At 39.7% G+C, this 12,814-nt stretch overlaps 1 protein-coding gene across 2 annotated transcripts in view; it reads right to left on the bottom strand.

The window, feature by feature from the left end:
* The window catches only part of unc13bb (unc-13 homolog Bb (C. elegans)), a 75,311-nt gene that overhangs the window by 55,750 nt on the left and 6,747 nt on the right, over window positions 1–12,814 (bottom strand). For both annotated transcript variants that reach the window (XM_074618275.1, XM_074618276.1), the window contains exons 2-3: window positions 10,832–10,861; window positions 536–635 (exon numbers count right to left, since the gene is read on the bottom strand). In XM_074618275.1, the coding sequence (XP_074474376.1) occupies window positions 536–635; window positions 10,832–10,861 (130 nt within the window). The remainder of the gene's footprint in view (window positions 1–535; window positions 636–10,831; window positions 10,862–12,814) is intronic.

The following is a 12,814-nucleotide window of genomic DNA, read 5'->3' as shown; positions in this document are numbered from 1 at the left end:
TGCAAAGCTTGAAAACAAGACACCTTTTTCCTGTAGCACCAAAGCACCAGGTAGGAACGAGGGTGGGGAAACTTACAAATGAATGAAAATAACAAAAGATATGGGGTTTCCGAGCTCCTAAACCATTTCCTGTTTTAGATGTGTTTGGCAATTTGCCTTTATTGAAGAGTTCTGACATAACTCAAAGGATGGCGTGGACATATTGTATTCCCAAAAGGACACACTATGTACTGTATAAACAGTAAAGCAGGGAAATTTCACCTAAAACTTGTGCTCTCAGAGCAGAACGATGCCTCATGAGAATGATTTCCATGACGATACAGGAAACAAAGCCTGAATATACCATTGTTTTAGTTTACAGTCTAGTATAGTGTCTGAGTTTGTACGGTAAGTCTTTTAAGTCTGTGTAGCATTAAATCTACAATGAATTTTACATTCATTCTACAGTAGTTGGCGATCTAAGTGTTTCAAATTTAATTGGTTCAATAAAATCTTGAAGGATGACTCCACTGTGTCTCTTTGTTTAATGACTCACAACATGAAATCCTGTTCCCAGCAGGGCTGGTCCCCCCGCACCGTGATAGTTGTGCTTTTGACATTCTGCACCTTCAGCGTCACGTAGGTGTTGAACTTGTCTGAAACAAAGGAAAAGGGAGATTATAGTTTAAATTATAGTGAGGGTGGTAACAATACAAGAGCATATAGAGGGGGTATATTAGGGAGAGACGTATGTATGACTTCAAAATAAAAAAATATACACTTTCAAGCAATACTAAGTACGCATAGTTATTCTCTCTCACACATTTAACTTCACATGTCCTCTTTATCATAACCATTCAAACCAGCAGTGTTATTTGTGCTAGTGAGCGATAACTATTCCATAAGCACCTTTCAATTGTAGAAGATATAAGCTGATGGAGAGAATAGTCCATTCACAAATACAAGATTACTTTGACTGTAATGGCCTGTACACTAGATTTCAACATGCTTACAGACATCACTACTCCACTTGTTCTGCACTAACGCAAATGACAGACGACTGGCTAAAAGAGATAGATAATTCTAGGATAACAGGTGCAGTGTTACTGGATTTCAGCGCGGCATTTGATGTCATAGATCATGACCTTTTAATTAATAAACTACAACGTTATGGATTTAGATCAACTGCAATCACATTTATGAAGAATTATCTTTTATGCAGAACACAAAGGGTGTATTACAATGGCAGCATGTCTAACAGTAAAGGGCTTAACTGTGGCCTGCCGCAGGGCAGCTGTCTTGGACCTCTCCTGTACTCCATCTTCACAAATGACTTGCCATCTGTATTGCATAAAGCCAGTATACAAATGTACGCCGATGATTCCACACTGTATTACGCAGCAAATACAAGCGGCGAACTAGACCAAGTTCTATCTTCAGACCTAAACTTGGTCTACGATTGGATAAAACAAAATAAGTTGGTACTAAATATCTCAAAAACCAAATCCATTATTTTTGGATCTAGTCATAAGCTGTCATCTATGCCCACAATGAATCTCTACTTGGACAGTGAACCTATACAGCAGGTGGATAAGGTCACATTACTGGGACTAACCATAGACAATCAACTGTCATGGGTCGAGCACATAGAAACAATTGTCAGGAAAATGGGAAATGGTATCTCCATGGCAAAAAAATGCCTTCCGTATGTTCCAGCACACGTTCTGGGACAAGTAGTTAAATCTTTAAGTTTAAGCCACCTGGACTATTGCTCACCTGTATGGTCTTCTGCACCGAAAAGCATACTGCGGAAACTACAAATTGCACAAAACAGAGCTGCAAGACTTGTGTTACACTGCCCCATGAGAACGAACACAGACAGCATGCATCATAAACTGTCATGGTTACCAGTAGAGAAAAGACTTGCCTTAAGCACAGCGACATTCTTTAGTAACAGCATTTATTCTACTAAACCCGAGTTTTTATACAGTCAAATTAGCAGATGCAGGGACGTTCACAGTCATTTCACTAGAACAGCGGGTGATGGCCAACTCATGTTACCTCACCCAAAATCGAATGCCTTAAAAAAGACGGTCATTTACCGCGCCATCACTCACTGGAATAGCTGCCCTCTTCACATCCGTCAATCCTCTAACAAATCCACATTCAAATACCATCTACGAATACATTACTTAAACAGCTGATCGATAGTCCAGTGTTGGTCATGTATGGTTTTCTTTGTTTTCTTTGTTCCTTTTTCCCTGATGATGGGCCTTGAGGCTAAACAAAAAAAAAAAAAAAAAAAAAAAAAAAATTGTGGAAGATTTGTGTATGAATTTGAAATTTGAAATTTGAAATTTATATATGTTTGAAAATTTGAGTGTTATTAGTGTAACACAAATGTGATGTTGTATATAGTATGTATGTGATAAATTAATGTACATGATTTCGGACCCCAGGAAGACTAGCTGGTGCCATTGGTATCAGCTAATGGGGATCCTTTTTAAATAAATAAATAAATAAGCAAACTGAAATCTCGAATCAAATTCCGCTCAATATTTCATCAGCGCTGTCGCACAATCACACTTCCCAAACCCGGAGCGCAGAGGAGAGGGCCATATGCATGGTTTTATAAATCTGAATATTTTTTTGGCACATCTCCTCATCTGTATGTAGGCAAACGTTAAGGCTGGATCCTACGCACTGTTTTATAAATGAGACCCCACGCCAGTTCTACATGGCTTTCTGTGTTAGAAAAAGACATCAGGAGCTCCAGTGAGAGTGGAAGCAGATAAGTCTCCTCCCCCCCACTATGTCAAGCCAGGCCAAGTCAAGCCAGACCAGGCCAGGGCAGCAAACTGACCCTGTTAATCTCCAGAGAGAGGATGCAACAGACCCATGCACTAGGATCTAACTGCCAGTTATAGCTCTGTGAATTACAGCTTCTCTTGAAATTACTCGTAATAACTGCCCTCCAAACATACAGTATGTAACAGAGGAAGAAGGTCTGCTGATAATGTAACGGAGTGGAAGTCACTCCTGACCTGTTACTGCTGCAGAAAAGGTCTCTGTCAGCTCTGATACTGTCAAGACTAAAATTGAAATTCAGTCAGGGTCAAAGGTGAAGGCAGCCTGTACAAACAGAGCCTAAACATGACAGCTGGCCATTTTTGTAGTAAATGATCTGCTGCTGGGACTCTGTTGGGGTTTTGAAACTGTCAGTTAAGACATGGAGTCATGTGATTATCTGTCAGTCTGTGTAGACAACTTTCACACCCAGCGATCTCTCCATCATCCTCCCTCTTGGCCAGCGGTGCCGGTCAGCAGAGCCACAACAACCGTCTGCACCAGCTGTCAGCGCCGGGCGGGGTGAGGGCTCAGAGAGGGTGGAGGGGGATTAGACGGCCCGTGACACAACCACCACTTTTCATTTCCCGCAGTAGGGCGAGGGAGCGTCGACACGTGCCTGCTGATATGCTGTGGTAGATACCAGCGCTGCACCACCGGTGGTCCTGCCTTCGACTCCCCCTATCTAGCGGCATAAACCCAACCTGGGCACAAGAGCAGCTGGAAGAGCTGGAGGAACAGCACATTGAAATGCTGGGCTTGAGTCTGGGCTGTAGGACCGACTGAGATGGGCAATATGGATAAAATATTCTCTCACATTATATGTAACTTCATACTATGATATCAATATATGGTATGATTTAGTACATTTTTGAGAATTTCAATTGTTAAACTGTATAGATGAAATAACCAGATGGGGATGTCTGTTTTTGGCTGATTCACTGAATTAAATACCTGGCAATTTAATCAAGCTACTTAATCACAACGTAGTAATACAACATAGGGCTGCACGATTATGGCCGTCATGATTATTTTGAACAGTATTTAGATCACGATTATTTATCACGATTATTCATAGATTTTGGTGACAAAATATTTTTATTGCAAATTCACATTTAAATAAACAGAGCGCTGCTTTCACTTCCATGTTGCGCTACATTCCAACTGTCAAAAATTCAAAATGTTATTCTTTTACTTTGTTACTGTCATCTATAGTGGTTATTTGCATAAAAATACTCAAAAAAATACCGAAAATGATTAGGAAATAAGTTCTAATTATTCATTATAAGCTCTTTACAGCAGTTGTTTATCACTAAATTGTGACTGTGATTAATATTCCATTAATTGTGCAGTCCGACTACAACATTACTCAGAATGGCCTAATACATCCAGAGATATTAAAAGGGACAGTTTAGGGGGACTCCCCGTCCCCCATGAAAGAAAGAAACTACATATTCTATTCACCCAATTTATGTGCACTCGCTTCATTTCTGCTCAGTGTGAGTCTTTAATGCGTTTTACTGTCATTTACTGTCACAAGAGTTTCTCTCCTCTCCTTTTATCTCTGTGTTTCACCTTGGGCGAGGCTTTTCACCGTGTGTGCGCGGACTGCAGAGCAGAAAAATGCCACTCAAACACTCTCGGCGGTCCCTAAACGTGTTTCTCGCTACCAATATCAGCTGCTCTGTTTCAACAATGTTTAGGCTGAAAAAAAGTGCATGCAGGCTGAAATCAACCGAGGTGTTGTTCTGTTGGGAAATGCAGTGACTTAAACCAAGTAAAATAAGAATAGCAGAGCTATGAGTATGGAAAAGACTGCTAAGTGCTAGGCTAATTTATGCAGTGTAAAATGGCATAGGCTTAGCTTATAGTTAGCTAAAAGTGGTGACAAAGTGGTGTTTGGTCTATAAAATGTCAGAGAATAGGGACAATTTCCCAAACTGAGGTCTTCCCATTGCTTGTTTTATCAAACCAACAATCCAGAACCCCGAAATATTCAGTTTACTATCACATAAGACCAAGAAAACCAGCAAATCCTCTCAATTGACAAGCTGGAACTAGATGGGCGATTCATTGATTATCAAAATAGTTGATTTTCTGTTGATCGACTAATACGTTGATGGAATCATCCTGCAGCTCTATATTACAAACGACGGTAACAAAGTGCTTTCAAATACATGATATAATAAAAAAATGGTAAAATAATGATAGGTTATACCTGATAAAACTGACACACAAGATATACAAAAACATGAGTTAGATGCATTTATCTTGAAATTTCAGCATACAATATACAAAATATGTTGTTTTTGAGGATGACATATCGATGGGCAAACCTAACACACATAGAGTACAGTGCAGTATGCGCACACACACACACACACACTTCACTTTCTGGTCTATGGGAAATAAAAGCAAGGCTTCAGCTGTTCCTGATCACCTGACCACACTAAACAAAGATTTTCCTGGTTACCTCGGCAACATATTGAAACATTTACTCTGCACATAGCCGTTAACACAGCAGCCAGATAACACAATGAGACAATAAACAGTTGACACAGGTGGATTCTGACAACATTCCTCTGACACACAACATAAATAAAGATTCAATTAGGCCCAAAACAAAAAGCCGCACTGAAAGCCCCCTGAGTGACCCATCGGACGTAACGCTGTCTGAAAGCATTGTCCGTCCTACAAGCAGCATGAGTGAAAAGAGACAGGCCCAATTAGTGTCTCGGGAGGACAGTAGGACAAAACACAGGCTTTATTACAAAAGGAGCCTGGGGGATGCTCAAGCCTTTCCCTAATTAGATAGTCCATGCCTTGTGCCACATTTGGGCCGGCTCCCATGATTAGAAGAGATGAGATAAGGGAAGAGGATGTATGGATTAGATAAGAGCCACTTAGTGGCTGTGGGCCCTTTACGGCAGGTGCTGTCCACAATGTGGCTGATACAATCTGCACTGTTGAGAAGAAAGCAGCGGTAACTGCCCGGAAAAAACACTAAGTATATGCCTGCACACTGAAGCCTGACCCATACTGGATTTGTCAGGTATAAACACAGGGAATGATCGCTCAAATTTAACTTCATAAAAAGTTGCGATAGGTCTTATTATCAATGAAATAACAGTTAAAGGTTCTCGATACGATATCGAGAGCATTAATATAGCATCAAAAACTATTTGCTATGTAAAGATATAGAGGAGTAATGTCTACCTGAGCAGAGAATGAAGTCTAACTACTGCAACATACAACAACAACGGAGGAAGTTGTTCTTCTTCTCCTACATTTGCTTTAACACTCTTTCGTCACACACAACCTGGTGGCGGAAGCCGTTCAACACATCCACAAACATTAATACTGCATAAATTACTAATATATGAACACTGGATCCTGGTAAACATGTTGGATCAGTGCATTTTGGAATATAAACATTACCTGCCTATAGATGAATTTCAAATGAACCTGTTAAGTGAATTAAACTCAAAAATAAAGTGTGGGGTCCCTGATAACCAATAAAAAAACAGTTAACAGAAGGAAATACCCAAAATAATAAACATAAACAATCTCGTAAATATCAATTGACCTCTCAGACACTACGTTATCATTTGTGTATTTTACACGCATCTAAACAGTGCCGCCAAACTGTGGGAGCGCCTGAGACAGTCTGTGGTGATTTAATTAATTAATTAATTTTACTTTGAGCATGTTACTGGCTCTGAAATTCCTCTTATTTTCTTTTCTTGCCAACATATTCATACTTACTGATATATCCGTGATACTCAATAGCGACTAATAATATCGGACCAATATGCCAATATCCTGGTCAGGGTGCACCACACACACACACACACACACACACACACACAAGATAAAAACAAATAAATCAAGCATATACCTAACCTCATTCTAACGTGTTAAAATGCATGACGTCACACACACGTCTGTGTGCACATACTCTCATTCTCTCTCTCCATTACACACACACACACACTGTGCAAACACACACATTACACACAGTGACATAGTGAAAGCACATCAGTCAGTGAGTGGGTTGTAAAGAGGAGGCATCAGTTGAAGGGACTTGTGGGATGCGGGCCACTTGTCCTGTTCATGTTTCGAGACAGTAGTCACTTCCTGTGGACCACCCACTCGCCCCTGAGCCCTCAGTCATGCGTCTTCATCCATTATTGATTGATGATGACTTTTTTCAATAAATTAGTCAAGGAAACGCAGGCAGTTGGAAGGCTGACATTTCAAATTCAGACCACTCATCAATATTGCATGTAACAGAAGACATTGGAAGACTTTTGTTGGAACCACCGCATGAGAAGTTTCTCCATCTTCAGTACACAGAGTTCTGGACTGAACGCAATGTGAACAGTAGCTTATAACGTGGATGTGTAAATAGAGTATTGTTGAAAGAAAAGCTTGATATTTGGGAAATTAAATCTAAATTCTGACAGAAAATGCGTGCAGACATGCACTCAAGAGACCGAACACACAAATCCAGCAACACACAGCCCTTATCAATCCCCAGTTTCCTGTGGCAATCAGTGGAAGGTCAGGCAGCGAGCCGCCGGCCCATCCAAGGGCACCTTCGGTTCTACATACACAGTATTCTCCACAAACAACTTATTATAAAAAGAGTTCAAGTGAGGCTTAAAAAGCCATCCAACTGAAGGTGTGGTGAAAGCACAACGCAAACACACATCCCAGACCAGCCTTATGTCAACTTTGAGGGCTCTTCCAATAAATCACACGTCTCCCTGTGTGGATCAAGTGAGGGTTATCATGAGCAGAGAGGAATAATAAATAACCATATCATGTTAAGTAATTCATTCCATAAACCTGACTAAACAGACAAAGGAGCCAGTCCCTGACCGAGGCTGTTCTTTCACAGATTATTCACAGCAGAATATGCAGCTTAGATGTGCAATTGATTGTATTTGCAGCATGCCAATACAGTATAGTGCAATCTGTTAAGTGCAAAATGTGCCAAAATCATGCTTTGTACTATGATGAGACAAAAATGTCTTACTTTTATATTATAATAATATAATCATATTCAGGCTCTATTTCAATATCATCATCAAACTTTCATTATGCCAAACATTGAAGTCATAATTTACGTCAGTCTGTTTTCCTTACTTTGCTGTTTGTTAAACTGGTTATTACCTCAGGTACTGTATTTGGCAAAATGATTTGTGTTTGGAAGAGGAGATTCTTGCTTGGTGACACACATTTCCTTAAAAGACCTGATTGAGCAGGTTGCTACTATTAAGGCTGTAATATCAATATCACAATATTAATACTATGGCTGTCAATCGATTAAAATATTTAATCGCGACTAATCGCATTGTCCATAGTTAATCACATTAATCGCAAATTAATCACACATTTTTTATCTGTACAAAACGTACCTTAAATGGAGATTTGTAAAGTATTTAATACTCTTATCAACATGGGAGTGGACAAATATGCCTGCTTTATGCAAAATGTATATATATAAATATAGTTGTTATTGGAAAGTTGCGTTAATGCGTTAACATTCTAAGCTAACGGAAACAGAAAACAGAAAATTCAGGTGATTATATAATGAAAACTCATGAATATTATATTCCATTTTCTACTAATAGATCCCCCAAAATGTTGCACACTGTTCCTTTAAGTTGAAATTTTAAATCAGAGCGCACACACTGTATTGAAATCATGAGAAGTATCAGTCATGAGAATGCCTAATTCTGCAAACATCTACAACCAGAATCATTTAGGAATCCACTACCAAATTTGATTGCAGATTCTGCTGATTTAACCATAACAAGCTGACAACACCAGTACATCATGATGTATACTTGCCGGTCTTTACGTCATTTACCATTTCTGAAAAATGGCCTCTAATAAATGTTGAGATTAAAAAAAAAGCACTGCAACAAGGCGGCCCCAGACTGGCTCTCATTCACACAGTGCCCTTTTCACTGCACTCTACTGTAGATTATGCAAAACAATTACATATTTGCACTAATTTACAATATGGACATAACCTTTGGTGTTCTAAATATCATAACAGAGTGTACTTGACAAATCTTTCTTTGCCCTGTAGTGACTGATGTTTACATTTCGCCTAAGGGAGACGACAGGCTTAACTGAATTTCCCTGATGTTTACTCTGGGACAGGTGTCGCATGTGGTTTGGGAGGGGGGTGGAGGGGCAGAGAGACAGACAGAGAAGGCCATAGGCTGACAATCTAAAACCAATACCTCAGTGTAACAGAGCTGCTTGTGACACAATGAAGGCACCTAAACAAAAAAAAATCACTTTGTTTTCCCAAAGGTGAAGGAGGAGGGACTAAGAAAAAGACACACTGGCCAAATGTAGAGACCTGCTACCTAATTAACTTTAGCAATTATCCTCAGCAAACACTGGGTCAGTCAGGGACTGAGAAGGAGAGTAAAATGTCACGGGCAGATCCAAAGCCGCGGTGACTTTCTGTCTGTGCTGCTGCCTGCTCTTTCCAAAAACGTCACAGGGCTTAAAGGAAGGCGTGAGGCTGAACACTAGAGGGATTTGCTTAGGTGGAGAGCGTGGGGATTTGGATTTAGCAGCCAATGATCTGGGCTCACCTGTGCACGGCCTGCCGTAGAAGGACACTGGTTTGCATAATGCAGAATCAACCCTAGCTTTCAGTGACTTGCCAGAATTTTAAAGATTAACCTACATGAGAAAATGAGGGCGTGGGGCATATTTCCAAATACAATTAAGATAATAGGTATTTAGTCAGGTGAACTGTTTAGCAGTCTGGCTCTAAACACTGCAAATGGCCGCATTACTGGGGGTTTGTATATTTCCATGCAGCTCAACACTGGGTGAGAGTTGTAGATGTTATCATTGAACCAACGTATCGTCATACAACAACATCTTACGAAAAGTTGTTCCTAATTTTTGTGCGTTTTCCATCGAATGTCCAGCAACACGTGACGCACGTGTCAATTTCCGCTCCAGTCTTTTGAAACTAAACTTCGCAAGAAACAGCTTGGTTGGTTTAGGCAACAAAACTACTTAGTTAGGTTTAGGAAATGATCATGGTTTGGGTTAAAATAACACCAGAAGTGGTGTAACTTAAGTACAGAAGTTGCGTGACAAATAAATCAATGTTGACTTCTGGTTTCACACGAGGTATGCACAGCAGTCTCCTGGGTGAAAGTCCGGTGTTTTTTGACCCACCCCGACCTCCTCCCTATGCGGCATTTGTCCCTCTTTATGCTTCCTGGTTCACAATTAAGAGGATTAAATACAAATTGATTTTGTGGGATATATACAAATTACAGTGCATTACTTTTCGTAGGTATAGCTACAAACGGTGTATGAGAACAGCCTGCAATGGACATATGTCTTAAAACAACATTAAAAGATTCTCTATTCAGAGCATTAATATAGCAGAAAACAACTATTTTCTATGTAACGATATAGAGGAGAAATGTCTACCTGAGCAGAGAATGAAGTTGTAACCAGAGCTTCGCTGTGCTTTGTTTACATAGCCGGGCCGGCTGTGGGTGCCTTTTAGTGCATGTGAGCATGGCTAGCTCACGGCCGCCGCTCTGCACTGCTCTCATATGGCGGTTACAGCTGATAAAACCGTCCCGACCGATGGTGTTGTTGCGGAAGCGTAGCGCCGAACACTCGGGTTAACACTGTTAGCTCTGTCAGCACTGTTGCCGTGGTTTACACTGTTGGCACCGCTGGCTCAGCCGTGTCGCCATGTTGAAAGTCGCTGAGAGGCAATATATATGCTCCTTGCACCTTAATCCCACAGGAGCCACAGAATTACTCCCAAGAAATTGAGAACATGATCTGCAGCTTTACAGCTTCCTTTTCTCCAAATTCAAGGAGGACTCAGACAGTGTTCATGTTTAAAAATGGAACATGAAACATTTGGACGATGGGAGACAAATACGGTAACTGTACAGAAACAAAGTAAAAGGTTTGTGAATAACAAAGTACTCACCTGGAGGTCCTTGGAGCTTGGCTTTTTTCACTGCAACACAAAACAGAAAGAAAGATTAGGCTAATTGGAAAACAGATTTAAATCAGCTTATTTGGAACCGACCTAAATGCGATGTAATTCTTCAGCAGGACTTTATGAGTTAATGAACAACAAAAGAAAAAAAATCTATTATGATGTTAAGTACAGTGGAAAAACAAGTCAGAAAAGCGGAACATATCTGGGCATGAGTAATGAAAAGTGGACAGGATCTCATGTTATTGAAGCCTGACATATTCATTTATATGCAGACAAGCCATGAGTCAATGACTCATGACACCAGAATCACACAAACACACGGACAGCCTCACGATGTTGACGTCCGCAAAAGCAGGAAAACTCATCATGTGCAGCTTCATCAAAATGGATGAGCCATTTGTTTTGGAGGGCAGCTTTGCATCAATATGTTATTCAAAAAACAAAAACAGCCAATGTTTTCATTGAATTCATATGTCGCCATGCCTGATTTGGTGGCTTTATGATCATCACTCATGATATTATCATGGAAATTGCCTCATTTCCATTTCCCCATTATTTTTTTTTAACCTTTAGTCTTCCATATCAACTGTCATTAAAGAACCAATCTTAACTTATTCTGCTGATACACAATCTGTTCTGATAAAAATGCATTGTCACCGATACCCGATCCAACTATTTGTGAAATATTTAGATTTCCATTACTATATTTGTTCTGACATCAATCATATTTTCTTCATGCGTCTCCATCAAAATATTTTTGGAAAGTTCATATTCTGACAAAGAGACACAAGACAGCTCAGGTATGCTAAAAATATACTTTTGATATTATAACAAGGAAAATAATATACTAAAGACCGATACCCACATTTTATCAGAGCTGAAAAATATTTAATTATAATAATAATAAATAATAATACATAATAATAACTGTATTTGATTTGTAAAATATCTTATATAACTAGAGTAAACTAATATAATCAAGAAGCATAAGCCCAGACAGCTGTATCACAAAACACAACAGCTGGTAAACAAACACACAAAAAACAATGGCAAAAGTGGGCCAGGGCAGATGGGTATTAAGATAACACATAATAATAATAATAAAAAAAAAAAAGTAAAAGTGTGGCGACAGCAGCCATTTCCTAAAGCTTTAAAAAAAAAAGAGAGAAAAAAAGAAATATTTAAACATGCTTGTGGTGTATTTTGATTTATTTTTAGCCCATCTTTAACCCCTTGATGCATACAATAACGTTTATGGGATTGTGGAGCGCTTTGGAGGGGATTAATTGTGATTGCTGTGGCAGGGTTATGTGTTCAGGCATATAAACTACTAAAGCTTTTCGAGCCCGAGATGGCAGATGGGCAGGACGGAATGATGGAGGCACAAATGAAGCTTTCATATTTTCATGTCACATCCTGCTGTTTTCTCTCTGTGCAAATTTAAAAAAAACAACATAAATTTTAGCCACAAAACATCCACAAAAATTACAGTACAATTTTGTTCCCCAGTGTTGTCTTGTAGGATAACGGTGAGGAAAAAAGGAACTTTGTTATCACAAGAGAGGAAAAAAAACTGAACTCGTCACTTCTTCCAAAGGGTTTCCTGTCTGTTTCCTGTACATACCTCACTGTGAAGCAGAAAGGGAGCAGTGGAAATGTGTTACTTTTTTTGGCTTTCTACTTAGGCTTTTCAGCCATTTGTCACTGGGGCAAATGAGCTGACACAGTGGCCTTATATGTCCTAAATTACATGATGTTATTTAGGGCTGTGGTACACAGAGCAGAGAGCAATAAACCAGGGGGCCATTATGGTGGAAACTGATGCTTATCGTTTTCTGTCCTGGGCCCTTCATGGCTTTAGAGGCCATTTAGCTCACTATTTGGCATGCAGGGCTAGTTGCACAATGACCCGATCAACCCACTGCCTTTTTCTATCCTTCTTTCTTATCCCACTATGCTTTTCTTTTT

This window comes from Sebastes fasciatus, chromosome 19 (genome assembly GCF_043250625.1).
Source record: "Sebastes fasciatus isolate fSebFas1 chromosome 19, fSebFas1.pri, whole genome shotgun sequence".
NCBI classification, from domain to species: Eukaryota; Metazoa; Chordata; class Actinopteri; order Perciformes; family Sebastidae; genus Sebastes; species Sebastes fasciatus.
Note: the sequence above shows the minus strand (reverse complement) of the source record. Positions and strands in the feature narration are given on the sequence as shown.